General features: G+C 34.7%; 1 protein-coding gene across 2 annotated transcripts; it reads right to left on the reverse strand.

The window, feature by feature from the left end:
* Positions 1 to 2,479: 2,479 nt before the first annotated feature.
* On the reverse strand, positions 2,480 to 8,583 carry LOC120086710 (Sterile alpha motif (SAM) domain-containing protein). Of its 2 annotated transcripts, none has more exons than XM_039043479.2 (6): positions 8,205 to 8,583; positions 6,864 to 6,925; positions 6,496 to 6,761; positions 3,966 to 4,040; positions 3,807 to 3,869; positions 2,480 to 2,902 (listed from the first exon to the last, which is right to left on the reverse strand). In XM_039043479.2, the coding sequence occupies exons 1-6, from the start codon at positions 8,309 to 8,311 to the stop codon at positions 2,858 to 2,860; spliced, it is 618 nt and encodes a 205-aa protein (XP_038899407.1). In that variant the 5' UTR covers positions 8,312 to 8,583; the 3' UTR covers positions 2,480 to 2,857. The 2 variants fall into 2 exon arrangements, with proteins under 2 accessions (XP_038899407.1, XP_038899408.1); XM_039043480.2 differs by having other exon boundaries at positions 6,508 to 6,761; positions 8,205 to 8,574.
* Positions 8,584 to 17,087: the final 8,504 nt, after the last annotated feature.

Raw genomic sequence — 17,087 nt, forward strand, 5'->3', positions numbered from 1 at the left:
ATATATTTTTGAACATTTTTATACATTCTAATATAATTCTGTATTTTAAAATTTCTGGAAGACACTAAAAACAAAAAAATATTGTTATACAGAACTCGAAATTTTTTTTCGAAAACAGATTCAAATTGACTACTTGTTTTTCTCAATCCCCGCTTTGAGCTATCTAGATGTGATCCAAGCAGGTTCAACTATCTTACAAAATATAAATTTGAAATTATAAAATGGTAATTACAAGAATAATGTGATTTTTTTTAAAATGAAAAAAATAAGGTAGTGGTAATTTTTTTCTAAAATAATATTGTTCAAAAAATAAATTTCTATTTTAGTGTTCAGCTGGAAAATAATTATAAATTTAGGGTAAAGAAATCGTATCTGGTACACGAGTTCCATCATCTATCTCATCTGCAACATAGACAACCTAAGTGTACAGAACTAGAGGAAACTCGTGTATCCGGTACACAAGTTTAGCTTTTCTTAAAAAAAAATTCTTTTGGTTAAAAATCACTTATAGTCCCTAAACTTTCAATTTTGTAGCAATTTAGTTTTTGAACTTTATCATGTAATAATTTAGTCTTTATACTTTAAAATTTATAACAATTTGGTCCCTATTGTAGAAATTAGTTTGAAGATATAATGAGATTTCTTGTCTAAATAAATCGATAAACTAAATAGACTCGATATTTTTTATAAATACAAAGTCTACATCATAAAATAATAAAAATTGACATCTAATTTTAATAAATTTGTTTACGTAAGGGATTAAATTGTTATAAATTTAAAAGTACATGAACTAAATTGTTACATACTAAAGTTTATGAACTAAATTGTTACAAAATTGAAAGTTTAGAAACCAAATCGTTACAAACCAGAGTTTAAGGACTAAACTGTTACTTCTATTAATATTTAGGGACCGAGAGTGTATATTAATGTTGCTTGTCGAGTAATTATTTTTCGTCTCTCCTTGGTGTTGTGTTGTCAATCAAGGAGAAATGTCCTTTTTCTTGTTTTTACTTAGCCTTTAATGTTTAACAAAATGAAAGTATTAGTTTCCCTTCTTATTTTTAAATGACCATGAGAAAAACTGAGAGAAAGGAAAAAGTGATGGAGATGAGTTTCCAAGCTCTCATTTATGGAAATCAAGCATTGATGATGAAAACCCATATGAAGAAAGTCAATGAAAAGATGAAATTGAGTATAAAAACAGAGAAATTAGGAAACAAGAGCCAAATCCATCTCTGGATTTCCATCTTCAATGCTTCCAAATCCATCTCTGGATTTCACCCAATTGAAGAACCCAAGAGTCAAATGTGGGACAACCTCATAATTGAACCTAACATCCAAACTTTCCGATCTCTCCTCCATCCAACTATCATCATTTTCTTCCAAAACAATTCAGAGTACTCTTAATTTCTTCCTCGATTTGATTTTTAAAACAAAGAAAGAGGAAGAATTTATGGAAGAAAATGAAGGAATGAAAAATAGAATTCTTTGGAATTTTTAAAAATTTGGTCTGTCTCAATATTATCTCACCATTTTTGCACAATCTTGGATGAGGTCCACGATTTTCTGTTGTGCACAGATACCCAGCAGTCGTGGCCAGTTCACAATTCATTTGAGTACTTATAGACCCAGGTGCACGTTTTTTTCGTAATCATATACGAAGTCCACAATTTTGTAACCTATTTTTATCAATATTTTCTTATCAATCCTATTTTTTTCATTATTTATTAAAACAACATTATTTTTTTAAGAAAAAAACAGAATTCAACTCGTCTCTAAAAACATTTTCAAAACTATTTATAAAAGTACATTTTCATCTAATCACCAATTAACAGCAGATACTAGAATATATTGACAATAATTTCTAATATATCAAGAAAACGAATTAGTTACTACTTTGTTCTTCTCTGTTCAAGTTCAACAAAAGTACCGAGTATGGATCTAACTTTCAATCTTATGGAATGTAATTATCTTAAATTTGCAAGATTAAAAAACACCATTGATCCCCATTTGAACAATTAGTAACGATTTAGCTCATGTGCTTTCAGTTATATAACAATTTAGTCATCCAACGTTAAAATATTGTTAAAATTTAATAGATTCTCAATGCATTCTCATTGTTTCAAGCAAATTCCCTAGAGAAGATTTGTTCCAGAAAAGAAAACATTACTCTCTAGAAATTTCTTTTCTTAACGAGCTGGTTGGAAAAATGAAAGAAAGAATCAACTCTGAAATTACCAGAACATGGGGAAAAAAATACCTGATCAATCAACATCAGATTGATATCCAAATCAGACATACCAATGGACCAATCATTAACATCTGATATACTAGACTAGCCAATGAGTTAGTAAATCTGAATAATTGCTCAGTATGTTAAATAAAATTGCTCATAATTTTAAATAGAAAAAAAAAAAAAAATCACTTCTCAAAATTCCATAAAAGAAACTACCCATGACAAATATCCTAATAGCAATGCTTAATGTAAAGTTAAGCTTTTTGATAAACTAATTTCACGTCCAACATATTTGAACACTTGAAAGGCACCACCACAAAAGCTGGAGGCCATGGAAGCGTGTTAAAAGAGTTGCAAAGACCTCAGCTAAGACATACCCACTACTACTAAATCCCATATTTCCATCCATATCTAAACATTGATCCTTACAGTAACATAAGTAGTGAAATAGAAGAAAACGAAAATAAAAAAAGAAAAAGAAGAGAAAAAGAATGGGAATAGGAAACAAGAGTTACAAAGGCTGGTGGAAGAAAGACAGGCCTACTTGTTCACGGCAGTCTTGGAGCTGGTATAAAATAAAACACCCGCGAAGAGGGCCTTACTCTAGCCACTTTCCATGATTCATACTCTTGATTCCAATGCCAAAAGGATCTTCTTTCTTGGCCCCTGAAATCAGAGCTGATAACTTAAGTACAAGGTTCTTGCTTCAAAGCACAAGCATTCAAAGAATAAAAAAGTGAACAAAATGATAACAAGCACATTGGGCATCACGCTACTTTATTGAATCTGCTATACTAATGAAAATAGTTGACAATATTCTTATATTTTAAAGTTTTTCTCACATGAAGGGCTTATAAATTATAATGAATTCGGCATTTTGATGTGTTTTTTATCCTGCAATATCTTGCTATCAGGAGGATCTGAAAGCTGGCTGTCATCCAACTGATAACAGATAACTACCTTTTTTAAGAAAAGAAACTGTACAGAAAACTAAAAGATTTTTCCACAAATCTTCTGCACAGTTTGGTTGAAAGTTTTGACAACTGGAACAAAGTTTGAAACTTCTAGGAGCGATGTTAGTTTGTTGCCTATTTGTGTATTAGTCAGATCAGATCCACCAGAGGCCCTTTTGGTGAAGCTCTATAATATAAAATGCACCTCACACCTCAGCATTGGATAAAATTAGTAAGGTGAGAGAGCTAGCTTGCATTGTCTACATATAGACTCTCTCTTAGCTATTACTTCAGATTGAATAATAACTGACCAAATACATTCTTATCCGAGAAGCTACGTTGTGCTATAAGTCTTAGTTGTGATAGGTCCAAATATTAGAATTCAGAGAACTAGCTGCCTAAGAAACATAAATACCTCACAGCTTCAACCCTAATACAAGAGTGAACATTTGAAAGTTTGAAACCACTTCTTAAATGTTAATGGTTACACTAAATAGTGAGTTCAAACCAGCTACTCATGTACATAAGTATTAAAGATAAAAGATGAACAAGAACATACCATGCACATAATTTAAAATTAAAAAGCTTGAAATTAAATCAAGGTCTTCTAAGTTTACCATTGGTACTCCTAATGCCTTGAGATCTTCATCTCCCATGTGTACAAGCGCCGTCATATCAACCTATATGAAAGATGTTTGAAGTTAAAATCAATTAGGGAAGTTCAGCTGAAAGCTTAAAAGAAGGATTTTATCATTGGAAACATAAGATTTTCATACTTCCTCTGCTTGAAATGTAATGGAATATTTTTCGAGACCCAAGGACTGTAGGAAGTCATCCACTGATGTATCAGTCTGCATCAAAACTCATGTTAATCAATAAAAGAGGAAAAAAGACAAACAAAACATAATATAATAAGTTTCAATAGTTTACACGGTCACTCAGCCCATGATGGCCATCAACTACAACATAAAGTCGCTTATTCCAAGTTTGATTACCATGAGTCTAGGATAGCATCCAGTAAGCCTATTTAGATTTTAATTCAACTATAAGTGTCAGACATAAATAACATGCATTTGGTTTACAGATAAGACGTCTCTTCAGTTCATTAGCAAAGCAGCAGGACACAGGAGTCAGGGAGACAGACTACAGAAGCATTAATTTGAATACCATGAAGGCGCAACGGAGCGGCTGCAAGAGAATTCAGAAGCCAACAAAGCGAAAAAGTAATATAAGAAAAGGGTTGATTATTCTTCTTATTCTTATTCTTATTATATTTATGAAAACAACTTTCACAGGAAAAAAAAAAAAAAAAAATACAAGGCATGCAAAAAACTAAGCCAACGAAAGAAAGGAACCACACTTAGGAAAGGGGATCTAGCTATACACAATAGAGTCTAATTAGTTACAAAAGACCTTCAAAATCAAAGCCTAAAGGAAAACACAGAATCTAACAAGAGACCAAACATCATTAGGATCCCTCTTTATCCCTCTAAACACACCTTGTTATTCCGTTTCTGCCAAAGAACTCATAAAATAGTGCACACCCCGGAAACCCATAAAATACAATCTTTCTCATAAAATAGCGCAAACCCATAAACCCATAAACTCTTCGATCATAACACTTGTGTCCCTATGTCGAGCTAGCAAGAAACCAAACGTCTGAAAGAATTAATCCCAGACGAAATTCGCAAACCCACATCTCTAAAGAATATGGTTCCGATCCTTTGCCCTTCGAAAGAGAATACAAGTATACAACCAAAATGGACCAACAAATGAAGGCAACTTCCTCGCAAGCCAATCCATTAAGTTAGAGCGACCATGTAAAACTTGCATAGTAAAAAGCTTTATTTTCCTCGAGATCTTAATACTCCAAAGAATAGAAAAGACTAACTCACCTATGAGAGAAGGGTCAATCAAACTACAAGAAAAGATTTACACGAGAATCCATTTGAAGGGTTAGGACTCCACCCCCACCAATCCCTACCTACTCCCAGGACTAAAGTTACACTCCTCAAACAAAGAAAAAAGATAGACCACATCCGTCGCTTCCTTATTGGAGAAAGAATGACAAAACTCGAATAAGAAGGAACAAGAGCTCCTCATTCAAACTATAAAGTCAAACACCAAACGATTTTATGCGAAGATAAATGATAAAGTTGAGGAAACATAGAGAATAGGGGTCTATCTACCACCCATAAATCTTCCCAAAAACAAGTTTCCTTCCCCTCATACCACACAATGAACAAAAGGAGCTCCTTAGACATATCCTTCCATAAGTTCCAGAATGAGGACCATACTTAGTTCCTAGTAATGACTTTGTGCCAAAGATAATTGTGCTAAGAGGGGAAACACCAAAGCCATTAGCAAAACCTTAAATCCCAAATTCCACCGACTTCTCAATAATCTCCCATATGACCAAGTGCACCCCTTTTCCTTTTCCTTCTTCCACCCCTTCCCAAAGGAAATTGCACATAAGCTTCTCGATGTTCTTGCAAACCTCACTCAAACCTCTAAAAAGGGAGAAGTAATAGATTCAGATGCCACTCAAAATAGACCAAACGAGAGCAAGTCAGACAACTTTAGAGGAAAAGAACCCTTTTTCCATAAGGCTAATCTTTTCCTAACTCTATCCACCACAGGACTCCAAAAAGATTAAGATTTGGGGTTACTTCCAAGAGGAAGAACAAGATAAGAGAAAGCGAGACGACCAACTTCACAACCCACCACTTCAACCTAGCTCCAAATCTTCTCAGAGTCGCACTTGAGCCCCAAAATATGGCTTTCCCTCCTACTAATCCTCAACCTAGACAAACCTTCAAAAAAAGCCAGAATGTAATTCAAAGGTAAGAACGACTCCTCATTTCCAAAGCAGAAGAAGATCGTATTATCGGCAAATTGGAGGTGGGAGAGACCCACCCTACCCTTATCAACCTCAACCAGCTCAAGGACTTTACCATCAACACATTTAGTCATGATTCCGCTAAGGACATCCACCACAATGAGAAACAAAAAAGGAGATAAAAGGGTCTCCCTGCCTAAGACCTCTTGTGGCCAAAACTTTATCCCTCGGGATCCCATCATTGGAAAAGGTTTATTTAAACAAATAACTTCCAGAAATCCTCCCAACCAATGTCAACAGCCAAAAAAATTTAGGTTATCATATAAGGAAGTTTTCCAGGAAAAAAAAAAAAATTGAATGCAAAATCTCCAACCTCCATCGCATGTTTAACATAATGCATATTTTCTAATTGAAACAATCAAACAAACAAAACAAATATGGCATAAAAAGAAATATAAGTTTCCTGCCTTCTGAGCCACCTTTTTCCTAGTAGCAGGTTTGGCTACAACTTTTTGAGTGGTTGAAGGATGAGCTTCGACGGTATCATTTTTTCGGGGTGGTTTTGTAACTTCCAATTTTGGTTTTGGTGGATCATTATTTGCAGCTTGTGGCTTTATTGTGCCAGACAACTTTTCACGTAGATCACGCACTCCAGAAAAAGATGCATTTCCACTTTGCTGTTGACTTTTCTTTTGGAGCTTCAAGCGAAGATCTCGAGCACCAACTCTGCGATCTTTAAAGCCATTAGAACATAGTCAAGAGCATATAAAGCGGATCAGAACCATCTAACAAAAGAAGGGTTTAGATGTGCAATACAATTACACCCAATTCATACTTGAAGTTTGTGGCTCATCATCCTCATAGAGATCATGCTCCCACTTGTCATCTTGTCGCTGCCTGGAATGCATTGGTATGGGCATAATAAAATGAATACAGAGGACTCAACAAATAATAACATATAGATCATCAACTGTGTAGTTAACAAGAGAATCAGATACTATCATAATAAGGGATGCAGTATTGATGGCTGTCCACAAAGTTAATAAAACAAACTTCAGAAAACCAAAAGCCCAAACTTAAAAAGAAAGTTCATTCACATATTGCCATCTTACTTTTGAAAATGAAAGCAACAAGAAAACAACATTTAAAAAACAATGAAAGAAAGTTCACGCCTAAGCACCAAATATCAGAAAAGTTTCAACAATCTTATTTTTCATACACTAGAGAAAATAATCTATGCATGCATCAATCAAATTAGTTTCCAGGATGGTAAGTTCAATCTAGCATCATATGGAAAGAGTGTGTACAAATGCATGAGCATGATCTTGGAGGTTACTTTTCTTGGATGGAAAATGAGACTTTCGTTGGGATGCTGGGAAGCTATAAGAAAGAGAAACTACAAAAGGGAAGTTCCCAGAGAAGTCAAGAGGTAAATTTAAAACTGAAAAAATAAACCAAGTCAGTGTAATTGGTATGGTTAATAAGTGCAGGGTTAATGCAATTACATGTAAGCTAAAACCGTGAAAATCTGAGTTTTTACCCAGAAACCAAGCTAACTGAGCCACTTACATACCCTATAGTGGCACCAGATAAGTATAAAAACCCAATCCATCTCAAGATCTTTGACAAATGCATCGACCAAGTTTTATGATAAATTCCAATTACACATTAAACCTATATAATATATAGTATATATAACGTCAAAGCTTTAGCATAATTTTCGAACTTCTGCTTGGATAGAAAAACAAAACTTAAACTAACAAACGGCACAAAACGATGAAGCCAAAATAACACAAGCACAACCACAATTGATCCACTAAAGATGAGTGATGACCTAATGTAACCAAACAATCTGCATTCCATGGAAGTTGCAACAGCTCAAGATACTCTAAAGACATACAAATCTACAAGATTCCAAAAACAACTCGAACGAGAAGAACCGCAAAGTTACAACTAAAATAGACAAAACCTTCACTCTTAAGAAAAATCGCAAAACCCAACAAAGTTCAACAGCAGAGAAGGCCAGAACCAAAATGTCTTAGGTCTCAATTCCACCAGAGTACTAAAACTTTCGAATAACACAAACTACAGCAAAAAAAAATCCTAAAAGCAATTACTTCCCACATCTCCAAAAATTCCCAAAAATCCAAACAAATAAGGAAAAAAGACAACGAACCTCTTCCCAGTAATCGTCCGGCGGCGGGCAGAAAGGTCAGAAGAGTTTCCATTGAGGCGGTCCTTTATAGACCTATGGTTATCGGCCTCCAATCGATCAGCATACATGTTTAGAACTACAGAAGAGACGAAGAACTGAACCCTAACCCTAAATCCTGTTGGAGAGCAAAATTGTGAAGCAGGTTGTGCTCGTACAGATTTCAAAAATATATTGAAAGCTGAAGAAATCGAAAGAGAGTGAGAGAAGAGAGCGCGGGGTGGAACTGCAGTTTTGGGGTTGCAACGAAGCTCGTGTTTTTTTGGTTTTTTTGCTTCCTTGCGAATGCAAAATCCAACTTTTTGTCTTCCAATGAATTGCAGTCCAATTCGTATCTATCATCTTTTGCTTTTTAACCTCATTTATTGATTTCACACTAATCGAAGTCCACATTTACTCGCTCATAATAAAAAATTATAAATTTTGTCAAATTTACTATATCGTTCTTTTATCTCTAAACGTTAAATTGTAATGATAACAGTAAATGTATCAAAATGTATATATTTTTTTTCTAATAATAATGATGATAACCATAACGATAACAATACGATATAATTTACAGACGCAATCAGATTAAGCACAGTTCGCTTATCAATCGATTTACATTTTTTTTATTACAAATTTGGAAGTGCGTCCTATGTATCAGTGTGGATAAAGAACACAAGTAAACGAATGTAATCAAATGGGGTTCACTTTTCAAATTACTATTAATTTACTTTTAAACTGGGGTAAATGTGACCTAAATTACAATTTTTAGATTAAGGGCAAAATAAACTTTTTCCTCTTTGAAGAGAAAAATAAACTTTTGATTTATTTATTTAACTATTAAAGTTTAAAATGTAACATATATTTTTTTGTCACTAAATGTCAACCCCCACCCAGATTACCTTTCCAACCTAGGAGGAGATGTGACGATAGCAGATGTTAACATTCTCATGACATCCATTGTCTTCCTCAACCTAAGACAACTCGCACCCTTGCAATCAATAATAGTTATAAATATGCAATTAACTAGATATTTCTTAAATAACTTACGTAGCAATCTTAAAAACATGATTCATACTGTATATACATGCCAACATAGTTAATATTACAAAGTCCCCTTCTCGAGTTTATCCTTATCCCTAATATACATATATTAGTTTACAAGTTTATCCACCTAACTATTTAAATTCTGGGTTCCTCTATAATACTGGATCTTTGAGTAGCAGACTGGTAAATCAACTAGGTTCCGAGGTGTAGACCACTATGTGGGGAAAAAAATGTAAGCATGGAAAAGAATGAGCAAACGGCCAATGAGTGACATTAAGAAATATGTTTCCAAAACATAATCATATTCAAGTATCAATTTAATGAACTTCAGGGTTTCAAATTTTGAACATCAGGTATAACATTTTAGAAAATGTTATAAAACCCTGGAAACATCGAATAATATTCATTTTGTTATGAAATCATCATCCTCTGACCTTAGTTGAAGGAGAGCCCTTTTTGCTCAATCGCTTAATCTTGAAGTCCTTAGTTGGTGTGGAGTAACCTCAACACATCCAACGTTGAATAATATCTACGTGCACATGGTTACGCCCTAGATACTGTCATACCATAGGTATCAAGAGACCTAGATACCTTCTTCTAGTCCTTCAGTATCAAGTTTTCTTTTTGAAACATTATAAAACTTCAAATTTATTTAAGTACTTGGTCTTAAAACATAAAGCATTTTAGTAGTATAAACATCATAAATATAGAATTAATGAAGAATAACTCAACTCAAGGAATGCTTTGTAAAATATGCTTCCGAGCATTAAAACTCAAGTATGCTTAAGAAATTTTATAAGAAAAAGCATACTTAAACTCATTTTAAAACTTTAAGAATAGCATGCTTGGGAAAACTTTTAAATAAAGCATGTAATAAGCTTACACCATAAATTATTTGAAAAACACGTCACTTACTTTTAACTGGCAGTAGCTTTTTTTCCTAGGTTTTTGCTTAGCTTCCCGAGCTCTTCCTCAAATTCTGAGTCTGTAAACTCAACAGGTATGAAAACAAGCTTCAAACTAACTCAGGATAGTTGTTGGATGCATGGCAGTCTTCCTCAGCACAAGTTGAATGCATGGTTCATCTAATAATCAAACTTTGATGCATGGTACACCACTCCAATTCATGGTTTCTCCAATCACACTCTTTTTTAGTTCTCTTGCGAGATTTGAGAGTTATGTAGTGAGAGATGACTCCTTGAAGGGTATTTGTAGGCAAACTCAATCATCCTTGTCATCCTCTCAAGCCACCAACGCATGTCACCACCTACTTCATAAAATCTAAGTGTCTTCTTCATGTTGAGCCAACATATAGCCTTTACCACCACCTACTTGCGTGCAACTTGATGTGTCTTCTCCTAATGGTGTCCAACGCATTGCTCTCCTGAGGTGGTATTCCAACCTCTTGCATATCCTAATATGCGTCCACCACATAATTGACTTGGCCAAGACTTCACTTGGTTGAGCCACGTACCCAATTTTGTTGTTAATCCGACCTTGCTCCCTAAGCTTGATCAAATCAATGAATAGTGACCTATGTGGCCACAAGGTTGCTTCACCAACAATCCTATATGTGTTCATCCACTCCCTCTATGCATCCATGTGGTGTGTTTAACACATGGTTCCTTAATTATACCATCAACTTGTTTCCCTGCTTGTCACATAGTTCATTCTTTGGCCTATAGCAAGGGTATGCGCCCATTCTACACCTTTCCCTCTAGGTATGCGTCCAACTAGGTTTCTTGGGCTTCATTGGTATATCTCTTTTCCAAGAGTTTGTCTTATGCTTCCCTCTTGCTCTATATCAACCCAAAATGGAATCTTCAAGGTCCTTTATGTGCCCAAACCTTAGCCTTATGCGCCCAACCCTAACTCCATGCACCAATCTTGCCTTTACTTCCTTATTCCTTGGTTTCTTAAAGTATAGTTTTCTCCTTCAAACTCAAAGGCATAGCTATGTGTCTTTTTTGTCTCACTTTTCCCTCCAAGACATGCGTCCACATGGCCATTGATGCACCCAACATCCCCTCTATGCGTCCAACAACTTATTTATGTGTCAAATACTTCCCTCTTTAGGGTTTTCTCTACTTGTGGTGTCTTATGTTGTCCAACACTTAACCAATTCCTCTCCCTTGAATGCCCTATGCGCTCGTCATGCTTTCCTTATGCACCCATTATGTTTATCTATGTGCCCATCATTATGCTCAACGCATGGTTCCCTAGACTCATAACATAATCTCATAGCAAGGCTTCCTACATCCTTAGACATCCAAAGTTTGTCCAAAATCTCCCCTTGAGATGCACCTGTTATGCGTTCAACATACTATGGCTTTGGCCATGTGTTGAAGTCCTCCAAGATTCGCCATCCTCTCCTATGCTATGAGTCTAACTCTTATTCCATAGCATAGTTTGGACACTTAGCCAAATTTTTACTCTAAACTACTATGTCTCCAATGTTATCACAATAGTGTGTGATTGGCAAAGACATATTTGGAACAACTTCCTAAGCCAATCAGCCTCTTTAGCAGCTTCACAAGTGGCTACATATTCGGCTTCCATAGTGTAGTCCGCGATGCATCCCTGCTTGATGCTTTACGAAACTACAACCCTTCCATTCAGAGTGAACACTGACCCTGATGTCGATTTCCAAAAATTTCTATCAGTCTGAAAGTCAGAGTCTGTGTATCCTGTAAGGATCAAATCCTTATCTCCATACACGAGCATATAGTCCCTCGTTCTTTGAAGATACTTGAGGATCATTTTGACCATCGTCCAGTGATCTAATCCTGGATTGGATTGATAACGACTAACAATCCTTACTGCATAGAAAATGTTAAGTCTAGTACATAACATTGCATACATTAGGCTACCAACAGCCAATGCATAGGGAATCCGTCTCATTTTCTCAACCTCTTGAGGTGTCTAAGGACATTGTTCCTTAAACAAAAAAATTCCATACCTGAAAGATAATAAAATCCACTTGAGATTTTGCATCGAGTACCTGGTCAACATCTTGTCAATGTACGATGCTTGAGACAAGGCCAACTTTTTTTTTCTTACGATCCTTTATGATTTAGATCCCTAGAGCAAACTAAGTCTCTCCCAAATCTTTCATTTGGAATTGGGTGGCTAGCCATTTCTTAATGTCAGTCAGAAAACCTACATCATTGTAAGAGTATATCAACATGCAGCGGAAGTAACAAGGATCAATAAGCATTCTAATTCATTAATTTTGGCAGAAACTAAAACATGCTCATCTAATATAAGAGGGTTTGAAGTCATACCTTTGTAGAACTATTCAAGATCTTGATCCTCAATTGTTGTCTTCTCCAAAAACTTGTCATGAACCTCCTCAAGATTTTCCCCACTATCCTTTTGGAGCTTTAGAATGACTTGTGAGACTCAAGAACAGCTTGAACGAACGGAAAACTTAAGACAAGCTCACTGCATCAACCCGTTTGAAAAACTCTTTCTTCAACACGAATTTTTCTAAAAAAACCTCTTTGAATGCATGCCTAAATTCCACTCCAATCTTCTTTATTTATTGCATGTGTACATACAAAGAAGATGGCTGCATGAGATGCAACTCATGCTTGGAATTTAATAAAACAAACATCAATGGTTTTTGTGTGAGCTAGTTAAAGAAGATAATGGAAAAACCCATTTTTCCATTTTGTGTAAGTTTTTGTAATTTTTCAATTTTCTAAAAATGATTTCAAAATCCACTTGATTTTAAAACTGAAAATATTATTAATTTTATAAAATTAATTTCATAAATTAATTTTCTAATAAAATTAATAAATAATCATTTAAATAATTCTAATTAATTTAATATCAAATATTAAATTAATTTTTACACAAATCCACCTTTATATATTTAAATCATATTTAAATATAAATTCTCCTATTCCGTTTAATTCTAATTTGAACGTTTCAAATTAACTTATCATGCTACTCTAAAGCTTATCCATTTACGAGCTAGTAGAGGGACCTTGCGGACCCACAGATCATGGGCTCCAACGATCCGAGATTAATTGGCTAAACTCATTATACCGAATTAACCTCCATTCGTTAACTAATGGGTCACTCCACTATAGCCCATAGTTGAACTCCCCTTACTATAGATATATTATGTCCACTTGATATAACCATAATCAGTAAGTCAATCCTTCACAAGTTGTTCGTAATCACATCTGGGTCAAGATCACCATTTTACCCCTGTGAATACATCTTGTTCTTTAAGTTCCTACTAACCCTTTAATGAATAATTTTTTATTCACAATACCTATGAATCAAGTCCTTTCTCTATCATGAGAAGACGGGGCCCCGATTGTTCAAGACTTGGAATTAGTACTTAAGAGAACAACCTATCTGCTAACCCTAAATTGGGTAGGAGTGAATTTCATCTTGTAGGGCTATGTCCTCAGCTATTCATCTGGTTTTATCCCCAAAATGGAAAGCTTATTGAGTAGTGTTGTTGGACTACTCTCACCCATGCAGATTAAAGGATAAATCTCGAACAAACAGAAGTTCATAGCTAGCTTAGGATTAAGATTAAGTTAACCTAGGGTTACTTAATTATGAAATAGTCAGTTTTAACAGTAAACAGTCATTATAAAGAAAAGTGACTATTTTCGTGATCCAGTCTATATGCAAACTCATTACATAGGATGCCCCCACTCACATGTCTCTACATGAACGATCTGTGGATTACAACATTTGTAGCACTTTACAATTTCTTGTGACAACTACAGAGTGGGACGCATCCAATAGTGTTACCAGGATGAGATACCAAATTTCATCCATATACTTATTAGACCATTTAGGCTATATACTGTTAACTTGATCCTGTTTATATTACCACATAAAGTTAAAGTATTCAGACAATAGCCATGGATATGTTTATTGGATTTTCGTAATAGAATGCAAAATCAACAACTTTATTGATAAATAGAATGTTTAACATGAACTGTGAGTTCTATGACATTCCCAACAATCCTTCCCAATGAATAGGATATCATCCACATACAGAACAAGGAAAGCTACTGAGCTGTTGATGATTTTTTTGTAAACACAATGCTCATCAAAATTCTGATCAAAGCCAAATGATTTGATCGCACAATCAAATTGAATTTTCCAAGATCTAGATGCTTGTTTTAGTCCATAAATGGGCCTATTAAACTTGTAAACCTTTTGCTTTTGATCTGAATCAATGAATCCTTCTGGTTGAGCCATGTAGATGGTCTTCTCAAGATTACCATTCAAAAAGGCAATCTTGACATCCATTTTCTATATCTCATAATCATAAAATGTGGCTATGGACAAGAGAAACTTGATAGACTTTAACATGACAACAGGCGAGAAAGTTTCCTCATAGTCCACTCCCTCGACCTGTGTATAACCCTTTGCCAAAAGTCTAGCCTTAAAAGTCTGCACATTTCCATCTACACCTCTTTTCCTTTTGTAGATCCACTTACAACTTATAGTTTTTACCTCATTAGACTGATCCACAAGTTCCCAGACAGAATTAAAGTACATAAACTCTATTTCCTGATTCATGGCTTTAATCCACTCATCTTTGTAAACATCCTCTATTGCTTGCTTATAAGATAATGGATCCTCAACTCCATCATTAGATATGACGTTTTGGGCTTCTGTCAAACCCATGTAGCGTTCTGGTGGGTTCGCAACCCTCCCACTACATTGAGGCAGTCTCAACTCTTGAGATGGTTGACTAGATAAACCGACATCAACAACTCTTGTTGATCTATTATTCTGTTCAACAACTTTTGTTGAACTCTCAGTAGTCTCATTAGAAATCTCATTTAAAACGAGCTTACTTCATGGTTTATGATCCCTTATGTGGTCTTCTTCCAAGAAGATAACATTTGTCAATACAAACACCTTGTTCTCACTTGGATCATAAAAGTATCCATCCCTTGTTTCTTTGAGGTAGCCTATAAATAGGTAAGCTTTCGAACGAGGTTTCAACTTTTTAAGGTTAGCCACAAGCACGTGGGCCAGACATCCCCAAATCTTGAAGTGGCGTAAACTACCTTTACGACCTCTCCATAACTCAAAATGTGTTTTAGAAACACTCTTTGAGGGAACATTGTGGAAAATGTAAGCTATAGTCTCTACTGCATATCCCCAAAACGAGTCTGGAAGATGAGCATAACTCATCATAGACCAAACCATGTTCAACAGGGTTCTGTTTCTCCTTTTTGATACACCATTCTGCTGAGGTGTACCTAGAACTGAGAGTTGGGATGTGATTCCATGTTCTATCATATAGTTATGGAACTCTAAGTCCATATACTCTCCACCACGATCAGATCGTAATGTTTTTATCTTCTTACCTAACAAGTTTTCAACTTCAGCCTTATACTCTTTGAACTTTTCAAGAGTGTCAGACTTATGTTGCATTAGGTATAGATATCAATATCTTGAATAATCATCTGTGAAAAAGATGAAATATTCATACCCACCTCGAGCTCTAACACTCATCGGACCACAGAGGTCTGAATGTATAAGCTCCAAGGTTTCCTTGGCTCTATAACCTTTTTTAGTAAAAGCTCGTTTGGTCATTTTGCCTTCAAGGCATGATTCACATACCGGTAAAGAGTTTTCTTCTAAACCATTTAGAAGTCCACATTTTACCAACTTCTCAATCCTATTGAGATTGATGTGACCTAACCTTAGATGCCAAAGATGGGTGTTTTCCTTTAGGAGACACCCTTGGTCTTTTTGCAATTGTCGCTGTTTTGAACATTTCAGTATTAAGCAAGGCTTTTATGACTAACGGCCTTAGTACATACAAGTTTTTTTTTTTTTAGTTTATGCTTTTATTGTATCCTATCACTAATAGACTTCTATAAGTGATATGAGTTTGCCACTGGTAGACTTGGCTTATGAATGGAGTCTATGAGTGATTAACAAACTTGAATCACTAATTGAAGTTTATTAGTGATTGGAGTCTAAAACCGATTGAAATATATCACGAAATATGTGTCAATATTAGGAATCTATCAATGTTTAACATTACGATTGAAGTATATCATTATCAAGATTCTATCACTAATCGACTAAGTTATAATATGTTAGTGAAGAAGGCTATCACTAGTAGACTTAATTGATAACTTGTGCTTGCTTGTTGACTTCATTTGGTGATAGAAGTCTATCATTAGATGTTTCTATCACTAATAGATTACATATATTCTGATTGAAGTCTGTCGGTGATGGGCATCTATCACTAATCAAAATCATTCAAGATGAGTGTAGTTTGTTAATAATAAAAGCCAACCATTGATAGACTGCATGCATAAGCTTTATTTTCTGAGTTCAAAAGTAGGGAGAAGAAACAAAATGCACCAATATGTCATTTTTTATAGAAATTATTATGAAAAGTAACTATGAGAAGTTTAACCATGATTTCAAATTACTACAAAAGACCAAAAATGAAAATAAAAACATTATGTAAGTTAATTATAATGATAACGAACTATTATACCTGATAGAATTAAGTGTCACAATGTGGTCTATTAATGCTAGACTAGTGTTAGTTTGTGATATTAGTCTATCAGTGATAGATTTTATTCATATATTGAATTTTATCACTGATAGAATGATATTTATTTATGATATTTGAAGGGAATATCATTTTATTAGTGACATACTTAGAGTATATCATTGATATGGAAAATCAACTAGGAGTGGGGAGGGATATTGATCATTGATATATTTACATGACAAGTTAACAAGTACCAACAATAGAAGTTTATCAATGATAGAGTAACAATTGTAGTGGGGATAGAG

This window comes from Benincasa hispida, chromosome 9 (assembly GCF_027475165.1).
Source record: "Benincasa hispida cultivar pf3 chromosome 9, pf3_genome.v1.1, whole genome shotgun sequence".
Taxonomy (NCBI): domain Eukaryota; kingdom Viridiplantae; phylum Streptophyta; class Magnoliopsida; order Cucurbitales; family Cucurbitaceae; genus Benincasa; species Benincasa hispida.